The sequence below is a fragment of the Sinocyclocheilus rhinocerous genome, unplaced genomic scaffold (assembly GCF_001515625.1).
Source record: "Sinocyclocheilus rhinocerous isolate Xijiao unplaced genomic scaffold, SAMN03320098_v1.1 scaffold362, whole genome shotgun sequence".
NCBI classification, from domain to species: domain Eukaryota; kingdom Metazoa; phylum Chordata; class Actinopteri; order Cypriniformes; family Cyprinidae; genus Sinocyclocheilus; species Sinocyclocheilus rhinocerous.
This window is the reverse complement of record NW_015639507.1, coordinates 1,843,540-1,862,100: the sequence shown is the minus strand read 5'-3', so window position 1 is coordinate 1,862,100 and position 18,561 is coordinate 1,843,540. Positions and strand designations below refer to the sequence as shown.

General features: G+C 34.6%; 1 protein-coding gene across 3 annotated transcripts in view; it reads right to left on the bottom strand.

Moving 5' to 3' along the window:
- The window catches only part of LOC107751208 (voltage-dependent L-type calcium channel subunit alpha-1D-like), a 47,579-nt gene that overhangs the window by 24,783 nt on the left and 4,235 nt on the right, over positions 1–18,561 (bottom strand). For all 3 annotated transcript variants that reach the window (XM_016566868.1, XM_016566869.1, XM_016566870.1), the window contains exons 4-21: positions 18,006–18,166; positions 17,691–17,916; positions 17,338–17,545; positions 17,133–17,253; positions 16,345–16,435; positions 16,211–16,235; positions 16,101–16,131; positions 15,884–16,010; positions 13,986–14,115; positions 13,334–13,393; positions 10,542–10,648; positions 9,096–9,183; positions 8,828–8,935; positions 8,387–8,439; positions 8,134–8,280; positions 6,231–6,432; positions 5,052–5,210; positions 3,263–3,373 (exon numbers count right to left, since the gene is read on the bottom strand). In XM_016566868.1, the coding sequence (XP_016422354.1) occupies positions 3,263–3,373; positions 5,052–5,210; positions 6,231–6,432; positions 8,134–8,280; positions 8,387–8,439; positions 8,828–8,935; positions 9,096–9,183; positions 10,542–10,648; positions 13,334–13,393; positions 13,986–14,115; positions 15,884–16,010; positions 16,101–16,131; positions 16,211–16,235; positions 16,345–16,435; positions 17,133–17,253; positions 17,338–17,545; positions 17,691–17,916; positions 18,006–18,166 (2,155 nt within the window). The remainder of the gene's footprint in view (positions 1–3,262; positions 3,374–5,051; positions 5,211–6,230; positions 6,433–8,133; positions 8,281–8,386; positions 8,440–8,827; positions 8,936–9,095; positions 9,184–10,541; positions 10,649–13,333; positions 13,394–13,985; positions 14,116–15,883; positions 16,011–16,100; positions 16,132–16,210; positions 16,236–16,344; positions 16,436–17,132; positions 17,254–17,337; positions 17,546–17,690; positions 17,917–18,005; positions 18,167–18,561) is intronic.

Below are 18,561 nucleotides of genomic sequence, written 5' to 3'. Positions count from 1 at the left end.
TATTTATATTATATTATATTTATTTAAAAAAAAAAAAAGTCATTTTTTGTGTTTTGTGTTTGTTTTTACTGTATATTTGTTCACATAAATGCAAGCTTGGTGAGCATAAGAGACTTCTTTTAAAAACATAATTTCTTACAGTAAATTATAAATGCACACAAAAATATAAAAATACATTTAATATAAAAATAGATCAATATTATTTATGTGTGTGTACACACACACACACACACACACACACACACACACACACACACATGTTGTGTATTCATCACGTTTTTATTTTTATTTATTTTTTTTACTTTTTGCTTTTGTGCAATAAACAATTTTGTTACTGTTGGGTCAAAAGTAAAAATTCGTTTTTTAGATTGAGAATCACTGATCTAAAGCATTAAGGGTTACTACATTCATTGATTAGTCTAGGTAAGATGTATTCTTGTGGATATAATCTGTGCAGGGCACCAGACATGCTTTTCTTGCAAGGCTTCTAAACTTAGAAAGGTGAAGACGGTAGTACTTACGTTGACTTCTGTGATCGCAATATCTACGACGCTACCGACAACAATTAAGGCGTCAAACGTGTTCCATGCGTCAGTGAAATAATGCTGTTAATAAAAGACACACCACACACAAGGAGGAGGGGGAAAGAAATGATTGGAGAAAGAATGAGGGTGAAAAGAAAGAAATACAGATGTTAGATCTCAGCAGTCAAAGAAATCAGCTGTCAGTTGAAAAGTAGCTCATCCTGAGCTGAAAGCGAGTCTGTCTGAAGTAAAGGGCTGAGACGGGTGAGCAGATATTAAGAGGGGACAGGGCCTACAACTGTGCTGTACTTACATCAATCTCACTCAGCACTATGTCTACAATGCTGCCGATCACAACCAAAGCATCAAAGACGTTCCAGGCGTCCCCAAAATACCCCTCAGAAATGCAAAGGGGCGGACGGCCAGGAAATATATGTGATGATTAGCAATTAGTTGCTGTACATAACTGATCATGCAGAAATTCTTTTTTTTTTTTAAACTGTTTTTTTTAAGCTTCCCAGCTAACAAAATGATGTTAATAAGAATTAAGTTATAAAAATGTTATTTCTGTATGTTCTCAGAACAAGTTTTGAAATGTTTCGAAAAACGTTATTTCTTGTTATTTGAACCACAGTCAACTAAAACAAAAAAAAAACAAAAATTTTTTTTAAATAAAACTAAATACACATATAAAAAATAAATTTTTGATTGATTTAAACTTGATTGACTAAAAAAACTGGGAAAAAATTATAAAAACTATATAGACACATTTTTAAAAAACATAAATGACATAAAAGCACAAAATTAAAATTAAAACTTTAGTTAAATTAAAACGTAAATGGAAAATATAAAGAAAAAAATAATTCAAATATTTAAAAAAAAACTACAATAGTATCAAATGACAAAGAAAAATTTGATTTTAAAGAAAACAATTAGGGAATGTTAAATTATCATTGCGCAAATATCATGAAAATAAAACTTTTGCACGTTTTCTGAACCATCTAATAGAAGCAGTAAGAAATTATGTAAAAAAAAAACAGAAATAATGTTTAAAAAAAAATGCATTATTTTATAAAAACATTATAAAATAATGTATAAAAACTTTCTCGAGTACTTACGTTGACTTCTGTGATCGCAATATCTACGACGCTACCGACAACAATTAAGGCGTCAAACGTGTTCCATGCGTCAGTGAAATAATGCTGTTAATAAAAGACACACCACACACAAGGAGGAGGGGGAAAGAAATGAATGGAGGAAGAACGAGGGTGAAAAAAGGAGTGAAGGACACACAGAAAGAAATACAGATATTAGATCTCAGCAGTCAAAGAAACAAGTTGTCAGTTGAAAAGGAGCTCATCCTGAGCTGAAACTCAGTCTGTCTGAAAGAAAGGGCTGAGGTGTGTGAGCGGATATAAGAGGGGACAGGGCCTACAACTGTGCTGTACTTACATCAATCTCACTCAGCACTATGTCTACAATACTGCCGATCACAACCAAAGCATCAAAGACGTTCCAGGCGTCCCCAAAATACCCCTCAGAAATGCAAAGGGGCGGACGGCCAGGAAATATATGTGATGATTAGCAATTAGTTGCTGTACATAACTGATCATGCAGAAATTCTTTTTTTTTTTTAAACTGTTTTTTTTAAGCTTCCCAGCTAACAAAATGATGTTAATAAGAATTAAGTTATAAAAATGTTATTTCTGTATGTTCTCAGAACAAGTTTTGAAATGTTTCGAAAAACGTTATTTCTTGTTATTTGAACCACAGTCAACTAAAACAAAAAAAAAACAAAAATTTTTTTTAAATAAAACTAAATACACATATAAAAAATAAATTTTTGATTGATTTAAACTTGATTGACTAAAAAAACTGGGAAAAAATTATAAAAACTATATAGACACATTTTTAAAAAACATAAATGACATAAAAGCACAAAATTAAAATTAAAACTTTAGTTAAATTAAAACGTAAATGGAAAATATAAAGAAAAAAATAATTCAAATATTTAAAAAAAAACTACAATAGTATCAAATGACAAAGAAAAATTTGATTTTAAAGAAAACAATTAGGGAATGTTAAATTATCATTGCGCAAATATCATGAAAATAAAACTTTTGCACGTTTTCTGAACCATCTAATAGAAGCAGTAAGAAATTATGTAAAAAAAAAACAGAAATAATGTTTAAAAAAAAATGCATTATTTTATAAAAACATTATAAAATAATGTATAAAAACTTTCTCGACCATTAACTGTAAAAACATAACTTTGAGAGAAGCTTGCCAGATCACTAGCTTGTTAGTTCTGAGAACATTCCCGGTTAGCTGGGTTTTTATTTATTTATTAAAGTATCAATCGGCACACAAACTAAATACTAGTAAATATGAAAGTTTACTATATTACACAATAACAAATTCATGCATATCTTCTACTGTTATCTGTTTAAAAACTGAATGTGTTTAAGAAAAACTGCTAGTCACGCCACACAGAAAAGCTGAAAATGACAGCACTGCAAATCACGCTGAGCTGCTTACTAGCATTCTGTCCTTCTTCTCAACACAAATCTGCATGTGTCAAAGTGGACAGTGGGGCAGAGGGAAGTTAACATGACAAACCTACTATCAGGGATATATTGAGGAGGGAAGTGTATTTATACTGCACTGTGATGAATGTCCAAATGGGAAATGATGTGATTATATGTGACAGTATGTATCTATGTGTTTGAATTTCTTACCCGGGGTTTGAAGGCGATCAGTTTGAGTACCATCTCCACAGTGAAGACGGCGGTGAAGACCATATTCAGGATATCCATAACATAATTGAACAACTCGGACTGACCGTAATGCTGGACAGAGAAATGCATGCTATTCAATTCTAGAAATGTTGTGAAATGGCAATTTATTGGACAAAAATGACTATACAGTACACTCTGCAGACCAGTGTTGTTTTTATTAGCTAAAACGCAAATAAATAAAAATAAAGTTAAATAGAAATATTTAAAACTAATAAGACAAAAGCACATAAAAATACTAAAACTTAAACTATAATTGAAAATATAAAAATTAAAAAGGTATTTCAAAATACCAATAAATACTATAATAGTACATAAAGACTGTTTGACGTGTATAATTAAATATATTAATTATATTACTGTATGTTAAATTTGTAAATATATACTGTAGATATGTAGTTAATAACTATAATATATAAAAATGTTTTATATTTTTAAAAAATATATATTTTATATCTCAATGCTAACAAACGGACTAAAAGCCCAAAAAAATAAATTGTATTTCATAGGGACTGCAATGAGGTAATTCATATGAAGTGTACAGGTAATTAATAATACAAGGCCCTTAATATACATATTTATATCTCATTAAATAAAATTACACAATGAGCATATGAAGTGGGTTTGAATTAGGCCTGGGCGATAAAACGGTATCGATATTTATCGACGGTACACTTTCTTCGATAACGATAGAAAAAATGTTCGATATAGCGCGCGATATAGGCATGTGCTATGAGTGACGCAGACAGCACACACAAACACAAACACATGCTGAAATGAGTGCTGTGCCTGCCTGTGATGAGGAGATTGTGAATAATGAATATTAGTGGAATTTAAAATAAACATTTGCATTTGAATGTTAGGTGTGCATCAGGGAGCATCATCAGTGGCGCACGAGATGCGGTGATAATGATGTAAGTGACGTTGTTGCATTTTAATGTTTTGTTAGTCTAGCCCACGAGACGCGCCGCTGCTGCGTTATTCTTTCAAAATATTAGAGAAATATAGAAGCACAATGCGGAGAAGATCTTGAATGGGTTAAAACCGAAACCAAGCCATTCACACAAGCCATGCAAAGTTAAAACAGTTTAAACGTTTAGAAAACACGTCACGAATTTGTGGAGGTTTATTCTTTTTCACTGCGTCTCATATGTTTTTAAATGCAATCTGTGTGAATGGAGCTTCGGTTCTTTGGATTAAGCAATGCATAAATACATGATGCTGTTTTTGTTCATAATTGTTTATGCAATTTACAAAATTATATTTGAGTTCATTTAGACATAATGCACGTTTTTTTTATAGAGTTACTTCCTTGCGTTGACAATTTAAATGCGCTGCATTATTTTGCTCATTGCGCCCTCATGTGGCCTCGGGAGACAAGACAAAAGTTTCCTTAAAATCTATTTAATCTGCATGTAAAACATTAGAAATGAGATATTAAATTTTTATTTTGTGTTTGATTGTTAAAACTAAAAATATTTGTTGTTTGTCTCAATAAATTGGGTTAATTTAAAAATACAGTGGTTAAATAAAAAAAAAAATTCTATTGCTCTTTGTTTTAAAAAAGGTTATAAAAAATGTCAATAATTATCGATACCGAACGATATGAAACATTATATCGTTGATACATTTTTTAGCTATATCGCCCAGCCCTAGTTTGAATATTTAAATCTAAACAATTATTATTTCAACACTGAACTAAGAGTACTCATCTAAGAATAAAGAAAGTTACCTGAACAGCGAGACAGATGGTGTTGAGTAAGATCAGGACAAACATGATGTACTCGAAGCCGGTGGAGTTCACCACATACCAGAACTTATACTGATACGGGTTCTTTGGGATGTACCTCCTGAGAGGACGCGCTTTTAATGCATACTCCACACACTGACGCTGAGGAACACACAGATGAAATGATGCTTTTCATTCTGTCAATTAACATACATTATCATATAGTGTTATGGATTCTCTACTGTAAATTTTTAATTAAGTGGACGTCAACTCATATGCATAATCATGTATAATGCAGAAATAAACAGTATAAAGTACAAAGAACGTGCAGAAACTCAATGGCTGGCTCTGTTCCAAACTTTTCAATTGCTGTTTACATAGGTGGCACTAAAATGAAACTCGACTAACATTCACAGCTGATGTTAGCAGACTGCTAAGCTAACAACATGAAATTACAACAAGCACAACAAAATTGTCACACAAATACTGACTGAATAATTTATTCTCCATTACTTTTCAGTTCTGAATAAAATAGTTACATTTGATCCACCATCTTGGATTAACATTTTGAACTAAAAATAAAACAATTAAGGCTGAAATAAAGCTGAAGTAAAATAAAATATAAATCTGAGAGGAAAAACTTAAAAATGTTGAACTGGCAATTAAATGAAATAACTAAGTTTAAGTTGCAAAAACTGAAAAATAAATTAAAGCTAAAAATAAATATATACTGCATAAAAATTCAAAATAGAAATGTTGCCCTGGCAACTAACTGAGTTTTAGTACTAAAATTACTAAAAAATAAAACTGAAATAATAAATCAAAGCTTTAAAAATCTAATAAAAACAACAAAAGCACATATTACTAAAACTAAATTTAAAATGAAAACTAAAAATATAAAAATGAAGCTAAACATAACATTAATTAAAAATCTACATTTAAAATATGAATAAATACTATAAAAGTACATACTAAAATAATCAGTGAAAGTTATATGCAATGCTGTCTTAGATTTAAAAATGAGGGATCCCTATAAACCAGCACAATTTTGTTGCAAACTGATTAGAAAAGGCTTTTGCATTGGGAGTGAGCCTATGATGCCTAAAAATAAAGTCTAGATAAGCAGCACACTAGGTTTTGTGACAAAGGTTTTTCACACTCTCTTATAGTGTCTTCTCTCACCTGGTTCTTGTCCAGCTCACAGTTTTTGTACTCTTTCTCTCCCTGTTCCTGAAAGGTCACAATGACGAAACCCACGAAGATGTTCATCATGAAGAAGGCGATGATGATGATGTAAATGATGAAGAAGATGGAAATCTCCACACGGTAGTTGTAGATCGGACCCATGTTCTCCCGGTTGGAGTCTATGGCCTTGTACAACAACCTTAGGAAAGACAAAATGCAGAAGTAAACTAAAAGAAAGGAGAGCCAAGGAAAAACTACTGTACTTCATCACCCACAGTTACGGAAAAGCTATATTGTGTCATTCTGTCACTGTGTGTGTGTGTGTGAGTGTGTGTGTGTGTTAAACTAACAGAACATTTGAAGCAGTGTGGTGTTGTAATTACAGGGACAGCGTGGTACTGTTGGCATCGAGTTCACAGTGGCACTTACCAACAGCGCCAATACAAACACAAAATTCACAATAACACACGTGTTCATTTCTGTCAGGACCACTATCGTCAAAGATGATTGACAATTAGCATACAGTTTGGATTGGCGGTATGGTTCTGTTCTGGGCATCCTGAACTCCCTGCGCATCCATGCAGCCTAGCATGGATGAGAGCAGGGTGGGGATGGAGGAGGGTAATTAGCTATTGAGCAATGCGAAAACAGCTAATAATACTGAGGGACCTTATATATGAATGCTTAGATAGGTGTCGTATTCCCATAGGTTGATGCGGATCAGCTGAGAGTCAGCTGATGCGAGCTTGACTAACGTGACCTGCCAGAAATAACGCTACGCTAGATTTCCCCTGTGGTTTTGAACGAGGAAACTCGACTGTCTGAGTAAGAACGTGCAATACCAGAACTATTAGCCATTTCACAATATCCAATTACATTGAGCCATTTTCAAAATCACCAATATTACAGACTAATGCTGATTTAACGATACATAACAATAGGTTTCAAAAGAATAGGTTTCTGATTACTGCTTATATTGATGAACTGGAATTTTTGCTCCTTTTTAAATGGATGCATAAAGAGTAATAAATGTAATACGTATGTAAGGTTTAATATATGTGCTTAGATTTGATCTATATTATTGTCTATAAAAATAAAATTAAATAAAGGTGCAATTCTATATCTGATCTATAAAAAGTTATATGTAACATAAAATAAAACAACATATAAAATAAAATAAAAAATTAAATAAGCCATTCTGTATCTGATATATATTGAGGTGCAGAAAAAATAAAATGTGCTATTTCAAACCCGTAAGACATTCGTTCATCTTCGGAACACAAATTAAGATATTTTTGATGGAATCTGAGATCTGTCTGACCCTGCATAGACAGCAACGAGCTACGAGAATACTTTTTGTGCGCAAAAAAAACAAAAAAAAAAACACTTTATTCAACAATTCGTCTCCTCCGCGTCACCCTGTAGCGCCATTTTGGAGACTATCCGCTGGACGTAAACAGCGTATGCTGTTCTGGGTCAGCTGGTCAAGCCGGATCTGTTTCCTACGTTGTTGTGATTTGATCTGAACAAAAACAGCGTATCCGTGTGATGCAGCTGACACAGAACAACGTTTCTGGACTACGTTGCGGTCTATGCAGGGTCAGACAGCTCTCAGATTCCATCAAAAATATCTTAATTTGTGTTCCGAAGATGAACGAAGGTCTTAAGGGTTTGAAACGACATGAGGGTGAAAAATTAATGACAGAATTTTCATTTTTGGGTGAACTATCCCTTTAAGGCGAATCAAAATAATGAAAAAAATAAAATAAAGGTGCTATTCTATATCTGATTTTTATTAAGTTGCACAAAATAAAATAACATAAAATAACACAATAAAATGTAAAAATACAGGTTCCATTTTATATCTGATTTATATTCTGTTATATTGTTGAATGCTTACGCTGGCCAGCCTTCAAACGTGGACACTGTGAATAGAGCCCTCATGGCCATGAGCACGTTATCAAAGTTGAAATCGCTGTTGTGCCAGTGGCGCTTCTGAATGATTGGCAGGTTCACGTCTCCATCCTTATACAGGATATATATTCCCCTGAGAGAGAGAAAACGTTATTTTTGCCTCTCTAATAGCGGTTTCCTTTTGTAAAAGTTACTACAATCATTGTAAATTTTATGAGAAAAAGTTCAGTTAGACTCACTTGCACTCTTCTGGGCTGGACTTGGTGTCATCAGTACAGCGGTAAAACTTCCCCTGAAGAAAAAGAAATGTAAAAAATAAATGCCGTCAAAGAATCCTGAAAAAAATGTATTAATGTTTCCACAAAATATTAAACACCACAACTGTTTTCAACATTGATAATAATAAGAAATGATTATTGAGCAGCAAATCAGCATATTAGAATGATTTCTGAAGGATCATGTGACACTGAAGACTGGAGTAATGATGCTGAAAATTCAGCTTTGCATCACAGAAATAAATTACATTTTAAAATATATTAAAATAGAAGATAATTATTTTAAATTATAATAATATTTCAGAATATTACTGTTTTTACTGTATTTTTTATCAAATAAATACAGCCTGGCTGAGAACTTATTTCATAAACACTAAAAAAAACACCATATATAAAATATTTTACCTTGAAGAGCTGTACACCAATGCAGGCAAACATGAACTGTAGCAGTGTGGTGACAATCATGATGTTTCCGATAGTCCTGATAGCCACAAACACACACTGGACCACATGCTGCAGAGGGCAAAGGTTAAAGCTCAGAGGTTGTCAGACAGATGTCAAATTTACAGTTGCTTAAACAACTGGTCCTGCATGTAAGCCTTATTTTCGCCCCATTAACTGAGGACAATTCATCAAAGATCATCAAAAATCAAAGTAAAGCAGTGGCCAGAACCTTCAGTCCTTTAGCTCTGTTTATGGCCCTGAGTGGACGCAGCACCCTCAGAACCCTCAGTATCTTCACCACTGAGATGGCCGACGATCTGCAGGAGACACGAGCATTCACGTTACCAAAAAACATATAAAACAGAAGAAGAAATCCATGATTTAAAGTCCTTATGACACTGTTGTCTTTGACAGGTTCCTAAACTAGCTTAACCGGCAAGTCTTCTGTCGTCAACTAGCTTCATGATGCCATGATAATTTTGCCTCTGAACAGCAAGTCCAACAGCTAGACCAGCACCAAACTAGCATGTGCCATAAGAAAGAACAACCACAAATAACATCTCGTTAATATCTCAACTAGGCCATCTAGGCCAGTTTATCTAAGCTATGCTAGCCACATTGATTAATAAAAAAAACAAACAATGAGAGTAAACATCTGAGGCAAAGCTAATACTTAAATGAAGCAATTTATAACTCCTAATCCATGAAAAAATCTAACTGCAATTTTTTTTGTGTGATTTAAAATGTAATTAAAAAAGAAGAAGCTCCAGGTTTGCTGGAATTGATTGTAGTGTGGCGTTATTTGGCCCAAAAGTTTTGTAATTACATATCAAAATGACTATATAATAATAAAAATAAAAAAATAAAATAAAATAAAAAATATTCATATTGTAATACTTTGCTATTAAAAAAAAAAAAAAAAGAGTACTTAAGAAAAAAAAGAATGATTACTAAATACAAATATAAAAAAATAAATATTACTATGACAATATTTCACTGTAAAAAGAAAATCATTATTATTATTATTTCAAAATCAAAGTATTAAAATAAGAAATATTACCTTTGTAATATTTCATTTTAAAATAAAAATAGTATTTAGGTAATAATAATAATAATAATTATTATTATTACTATTATTTCCTTTATAGTACAATTGTAAAAACTCTAATATTTACACTAACTTTTATGGCTGTTTTTATGGCTATTTTATAAAAATCATTACAGATTCTTTTTTGTTGACAACAGTGAGTTTAACTCATTACAAATTTGGAAAGTCGGAAAGATAAGCGACCCAAACTGAAAGCAGATTCAGAGACAGAGTTTTTGTGAAGCAGTATTTATAGGGAGCTGCTATGAGACGCGGAAAACACCGGATCATGAGCTGCTCCAATGTAGATGAACACAACCGGAAAGCACGTAGTGCATATATTTATTGAATTACATTTCATTCTTTGGGATTTACTAATCAGACTATATTGCGATTCCGGTTTTATATTAATTTACTGCGCAGCCTTAAAATACCACCTCTCTGATTCTCTGTCAATTTGTTCATACCCTTCAAAAATGGCAGAGAAGGCGATCCCAAAGGACAGGAAATGACCTGCTGCTTTTCCTGTCTCTCTTTTTCACCTCACATTCACATAATGTAAAACTTAAAGGGATAGCAATCACTCACTGAATTCCGAAGGACACCAGCGACACGCCGACCACCAGCAGATCAAGAAGATTAAAGTAGTTCCTGCAGAAAGCCCCCTTGTGGAGAAACGCGCCATATGTGGTCATCTGACAAAACAAGCATAGATGGTCAAAACTTGCTCCACCGTAACCAAAGACATCCAGAAAACAGCAAATCACACTCTCAGACAGAAAACACGCTCTCACACACACTAACACACATATGCACTCCTTAATATCACTCTTTTTTAAGGGTGGCGTGCTTGGAGTTGGACTAAAGGCGAGATCCTAGCACTAACTCCGCCAAACCCTCACGGCCTGAGTCAACATGAATGTAGTAGTAAGCTCTGTTTCACAATCCACCACTAGGGGGCCCGGCAATAAAACATGCTGTTTGTTGCCGAGCTTTGAAGGGGCCTAAATTATGACAGAAGAAATTAGGACAGACAGAAGGAATACAGGAGGAGAAGACGAAAGAGCAAGAAAAGACAAAAAGAGTCCGAAAGAAAGGGAACCTATCTATTAGGCGATCTGAAATGAGAACTTCCCTTACTGTCACATTCATGTGAGCCGTTTTTTTTCTTGAGAACATTGCGCCTTGTTCCCTCGGCAAGATTCGGTAAAAAAAAGAGGGGGAAGAAGCTCCTACTGCAACTTCATATTCAGCAGGCAGAGAAAAGACCAGCCAAAACCAAAGCAAGTCGCTCCAAAATCATGAATGCAAAGGAGTCATTTGCAAAATGTATATGAATACAGATGCAACCATACACCACGAAGGCAAGCACTGGGTTACGCTAACGTTAGGCTGCTGATCAGAGACCAATTTTGGGTAAATACATAGAACATTTTAGGTAAAAACTTTTAAGTAGTAGCTGCTGGTCCAAGATCAGCACTTATCATAATATCTCCACAAAACAAGAGGCTATGTTCGGAATTTTATATTAGCCTACTATTTACTAAATACTGCACAGTACACACTGTATACTGCTTACTTGTCTTTAAAATCATAAAAGTGACGTTTTCTTGTTTTCTACTGTAGCCATGGACTAAAAGCAACAAAACACGAATTTAATGAGGTCTTTTAAAAAATTAATAAATAAGTGAAACTGTTACATGATAAATGTTTAAAATAGTAGTATGCTAATAGTGTTGTCACACACTGCATAGTGTGTATTTTACCTTTACTTTCTGTCAATTTTGTATTAAAATGTGTTACATTTTGGCAATCTGATCAAAAATGTGTCAATTACATGTAATTATGAAAAAATATGAGTTGTATTTATTGCTGGGTTCATTCACGACACTAAGATGGTCAAGTCTTGCACACTGAATTGTGGGTAGTGTCTTGATGTCTTGAATACTATGTGTGTGTGCTCATCAAATGTGTAAAAATGATGTCTATCTAAGATATTAAAACAATAAAAGTAGTTGCCTAGTGACTTTAACAATTGCAAACATAATATATAGATTTAATCAATATGAAAGAATGATATACATTTTTCTGGTATTGTCCAAAAAAATGTTCTGTTGAAATAGCTAAATAATTTATTTATCACAGAAGCCTAACTAAAACAATATAAAATAAAATACAATATACTGTACATATATTACATGAAAAATGTCAACTTAAATTTGACCGGCAATTAGAATTGATGTATTGGCAGAACACTTATCATTTTCATTTATATCATTTTAATGAACTAAAACTGAAAAATAAATTCAAGCTAAACATCTGTTCAAACAGCTCAATAATTTCTTTGATCACAGAACCCAACTAATAATTCCTCAGATTTGTCTTAATGTAGCTAAAATCAGTGTTGTTATCATTAACTAAAACTACTGTAAACCTATTAAAATATTTTTCAGTTATTTAAATAAAGCTGAAATAAAATAAAATATAAGACGAAAAACTTAGAATTGCAGCTTTGAAAACTATAATGAAATAAATCAGTATTAAGTTACTAAAACTGAAAAATAAATTACAGCTAAATAAAAACAAAACACAGCATTCTGTGCCATACAGATAATCTGTGTACTGTGCACAGTATTGATACTCTAAACTGCAGGAATAGTACAAATAGTACTGTAGACTGACTTTCTGAACACAGCCAGAATAATATTAAATAACTGTGCTGCCCCGTTCGGCGCTGGAGGTCACATCGCACTGATATGCACTCAGTCAAGGGGTTTGAACCATGTTCTAAGCATGGTTGTATTTGCCCCCTCTTTTATGGACTGGATACGAGCCAATCGCTTATGAAGGCATGAGAGAGGCAGTGTTGTTTTCATTTCACAAAGAGTTGCATAGTTTTGTCTTTTTGAAATTTGTGTCTTTCCTCAACGAAAAGCATTTTAGTTTCACAGACACATCCTGTGCGATTTCTCCAGATCGGTTTCCTTCCTTAACCCCACTTTGACCAATCAGGGTTGAGCTCAAGCCCTGTCGTTCTCCCCAAAAGAAAGGTGAAAACCTGACAACTCTTGTGCTTTGATGAAGATGTGCTTCTGAGACATTTCTTTTCTTTTAGTCTTTTAGTAAAAGAGGTGCCATGGTTTAAAAAAAGAGAAAGAAAAGAGATTGATCAAGCCAGGTAGTACTGAAGTAGCAGGTGACACACATGGAGATAATGCAGCCAGGCCTGTGTGCCGAGAGGTTACCTTCAACACGATCTCAAATGTAAACATACTAGTGAAGACATAATCTGCATAGCCTAGGACCTGGAATAAACCAGACGGTTACAGCGTTACTGCACATACACCACACACAACACCAGCACAGGGCAGGACATTTACCTTTAACACGATCTCTACAGTAAAGATAGCCGTGAAAGCATAGTCAAAGTAACCAAGTATCTGCAAAGAGCAACGTACATGTTTAACAAGGACATTCAGCAATCATCATTTATTACCAGAATACAAATATCTTTAGAAATGGCTGCAATATAACAAAGAGTGAAAAATTTAAGGGGGTCTGAATACTTTCCGTACCCACTGTATGTTGTTTAGTTTAGTTCATTATTCCAGGTGTACCAGTGTATCTGTTACGGTAACACCACAAAAACATTAGGGTTTCAGTGAAGGTAGTTCCCTTAGTTTGAAAGAAAAGGGTTAGCAAACATGAAGAGATGAAGGAATAACATACGCACAAAGCAACTAGTCATATACAACTCTACTAATCTCTCTTATTGTCTGTAAATGCTTTGGAAGGCTCATTTCATTATAATTTTTTTTATATTCACAATCTGAGTACACCGAGTAGTTCTTAACCAAAAAAACTAAACAAAACAAACAAAAGTAGTATTTTACAATATTCGCATCATGTGAAAATCAAAAGTTTACTTGATAACGATTAAATATCACTTACCATGTTGTTTTAGTTGAATTAATGAATGTTTTGGACATTAATAAGTAATCTTAACATAGTGTGTGTGCAAGCTGTACTTACAATATTCCGGGCAGAGAAGTTTCTGATTGGGTCCTCAGCTGCCAAGGAGGCGGAGCTTAGCATAATGAAGACAAGGATGAGGTTGGTGAAGATGTGGTGGTTTATCAGCTTGTGGCACGCGACACGAATTCTACAGAGAGAGAAAAAGACGCACTGAAACACATCTTGAACACTATGTGTGTGTTTTCAAGGTCCAGAAGCTTTACATGTGTGACTTTGATTAATAAGAAACGTGGATTTAAAGGGGTCATATGATGCTTTTTTAAAGATCATTATTTTGTGTATTTGGTGTAACAGAATATGTTGACATGCTTTAATGTTCAAAAAACACATTATTTTTCAAATACTGTACATTATTGTAGGTCCTCTATGCCCCGCCGCTCTCAAACGCTTAGTTTTCTACAAAGTCCCTCCTTCCGACAAGCGCAGTCTGCTCTGATTGGCCAACTGACCCAGTGCATTGTGATTGGCCAAACACCACAAGCACGCGTCGGAAATGTAACCCCTCCTACCATAATCGCAAGCTTCAAGCTTTCAAAGTAAATATCAAGACAGTTAATAATGTCGTTAGTTTTACCATCAGTTCAAGCCCGAAAGAGGAACAGAGTCGCGTGACAGACACAGTAATGAAGCTGGTATGTGTGCAGTACACAAGCCACGGTTAAGACAGCACACACGCACACACACACACGATGCGCAAAACTCCACATTTGAACAGTCAATAGCAAATACTTAAACCAATAACAAAACAGTAGCTGATTCAGAAGCGCCAGATTGTCATAGCAAAGTCAGAATTACCTCCTCTCCTAGGTTCACAAAACGGTCGTCCATAAAATGCATTGCTGTTCTGTTGTAAGTAATCTTAAAGATTCCTAAATGCATCTACTTTCGGAAGGCCAAATAAAGTGCTTTTGCTTTCGCCTAGAAACACACAGCGTCTCCCTGACATGGCTGCTTCAACACTAACTGCGGTTACTGAAACCACGCCTTCTTTCTTTGCGTGCACATTTGGGCCGCACTATGCTAATATTTCCACATAGTGAGGTAGATATGTGGGGGCGTGTTAGAACGAGCCGTTTTAGGGGGGCGTGGCAGAGTCTTAACTTTGATAAAGAATATCTCTTTGGTTTTGAGACTTTAGTCTTTGCAACTTCAGGGATCTTATCTATGCACAATCAGCTTGTAACACTCCAAAGAGAAAGGAAAACTTGAAATCGCATCATATGACCCCTTTAATCTAAATGCAAAAACAACAGTCTGACCCATGCTCAGGTTTTTCTTGTATTGTCCAAAAGGGGAAAAAAAAATGTTGTGGTGACACATTCCTGGCAACTAAAACAAACATCTGAAGAACAAATTTACAAAGTTTCTGTGACAGGTTCTGTCCAAACATCTAAATAATTCCTTTATCACAGAAGTCTACTAATTTTAATGAAATAATGCATATTAGTGTTTCTTGTCATTTTTCACAAATGGTGATACTTTTACTCAAATCAGTTACTCAAATTACTTAAACCAAAATATAAATAAATTAAAGCTAAATATAAATAAATAAAAAAAACTAAACAAAATTATAAAAACTAAAATTAAAAATAAATCTGATAATATAAATATAAAATCCACTTCAAAATATTAATAAACGCTATAATGCTATATTAATAATAGTAAAACAACTCTGACTCAAATAGTAGAGGATAGTGTTGGAAACTCCAAGGTAAATGGGTAAATGCATAAATGGATATGAATACATCGAATATAATGCAAGTAGTTTTGGATAAAAGCATCTTCCGAATGCATAAATGTAATGTAACGCATTCGTGTTTATGTAAATGTCTACATGTCTCTTTGCTTCTGTCTAGTTCAGTGTATGTTTGAGCAGACTTCAATGTGACACGTACGGGTTTGTGCTGCTAAAGATGAAGAACGCACTGCCCTCTGGGATTGGAGTGATTTTCTCCTTCTTAACAAGCTCTGAGATCTGTGGGCGGGGCCCCGCAGGAACGTCCGGCTCATCTTCATCCTCCTCTGTTACATGGACACGATGATCAGGACAAGCATACGTAAAAATATAGTCTTCAATGTGCAACCAGATGCAGATGTATAGTAGTTCTTTACCTGCATTGTCTTTCTCATCCTCCTCTCCAGCCTGAAGAAGAAACAAAGATTATTAAATGCTACTACTAACACAGAAGCATATAAAATGCAAACACAAAAAAGCAAGTTACCTTGGCATCATCTTCATTTTCATCACTTGGAAAAAAAGAAAAGCACACTGAGAAATGCAGCACACAAGCAGCGGAAATTAGATTCTGGCCTTCAACGGCTGATTAAATGATCTCTACAAGGTTTTATCATTTACCCTTTCTTCTTATCGTTGCTGTCTGTGTTCAGAGACTCTGCGTCGGCAAGGTTGTCCACAGCGATAGCCAAGAACACATTCAGAAGAATGTCTAGGTGTCGATGTGTTAAGCAAACCAACAGCATTATAATGCTCATAGCAAACAACACACTGTCTATTTGGGATTTCCAAAAAAAATGATTTTAATGATTTTACAAATAACTGTGGGAAAATGGCTTTAAAAAAATCTCCTTTTGTTTTCTGTGGAGCAAATAACTGCATATAGGTGTGCAGATTATATGATCAAAACTATTTCCCAAATTCATTTAAATTGCACATTGTCTACACATTTGCGGATACACATTGAAGATATTTTTAAAGAGGTTTCTTATGCTCACCCAGGATGCATTTATTTGATAAAAATACAGTAAAACAGTACTTTTGTGAAATATTATTATAAATAAAAAAAGAGTTCTATTTGAATATATTTTTAAAAGCAATTTATTACTGTGATGGCAAAGCCACTTACTATTTTTAGGGAAAGAGTGATAACAGAATATTTTTTTCAGGATGAAATTTAAATTTAAAAAGAACGGGATTCATTTGAAAGAGTAAATGCATTTATAAGGTTGCAAACGATTTGTTAATTTTGATCAACTTGTTAGTTAATTTCAAGAAACAAAACTATTCTTGCAACCAAGATAGTGAACAACTAATCCACAACTAGGTTAAAATTATAAAAATTCCCTATTTTGGTTTTCTGTTTGCTACTTGGCTTCATTAGGAAGTCAGCAGCAGTAAGAGGATACAATTTCCACATATGAAGAGAATGATGAAGTAGATGCACACGATCATTCCTGACGATGATGGGCCGCCGTACGCCATAATTCCATCGTACATGACGGCATTCCAGTCTTCACCGGTCAGAATCTGAAAACAACATACCATTAACATGAGTAACCACATATCCATCAAAATCAAACCTGAAGTCTTCATAGATAAACATGGACAGACCTGAAACACAGTGAGCAAGGCCTGAGGGAAGTTGTCAAAGGTGCTCCTCTTCGTTTGTGTCTCGTCAAAATTAAACTTGCCACCAAACACCTGCATACCAAGGAGGCTGAAGATGATGATGAAGAGGAAGAGCAGCAGCAGTAGAGAAGCAATGGACTTCATGGAGTTCAGCAGAGATGCCACCAAGTTACTGAGAGATGCCCAATGACTAAAGGCAAAAAACAGACCATGTAAAAAACAAATTTCCTAAACATTTTATGGGTTTGGAAAATCATGAGGGCGAGTAAAAAAAATTTTTTTGGGATGAACTATTGCTTTAACACAATTTTCATTCCTCTATTCCGATCCCTTACCGTGTGACTTTAAAGATCCTGAGAAGTCGCACACATCGAAACACTGAGATGCCGAGAGGTGACATAATCTCAAACTCGACTAGGATCGTCTCTGTGATGCCTCCGCACACCACAAAGCAGTCAAAGCGATTAAACAGAGACACAAAATAAGCCTGCAGACCCAGACTGTACATCTTCACCAACATCTCACACGTGAACAGGGCCAGCAGCACTTTATTGGCCACATCTACAGGAGAAAGAAGAAAGGATATAGCGAGAATGTGAAGCTTGATCTTTTACATATATTACGAGAGCACAAACACACGCAGCGCTCACCCTGGACTTGCGTGAGCCACAGGGGCTGGTTGTAATGTTCTGAAGAGATAGTCAAAGTGTTGAGGAACACCAAGATGATCACCAGCCAATAGAATGGCACAGATTTCACAGCCAAACGACAATTCCTTCGACACAACCGGTTCCAGCGACGCCAGCGCCGACTGAAAAAGAGGAAGCAGTGAAGTCAGACAACATAGACACGAGAAGAAATGACAACAGAATGATACATTGAAAGAATGAGATTAAAAACCTAGATAAAACTCTGGATAAACAGAATGCTAGCAAGGCCACTAGACAGACAGACAGACAGACAGACAGACAGACAGATAGACAGATAGATAGATAGATAGATAGATCACTAGACAGACAGACAGATAGACAGATAGATAGATAAGATATATAGATAGATAGATCACTAGACAGACAGACAGACATATAGATAGATAGATAGATAGATCACTAGACAGACAGACAGACAGACAGACATATAGATAGATCACTAGACAGACAGACAGACAGACATATAGATAGATCACTAGACAGACAGACAGACAGA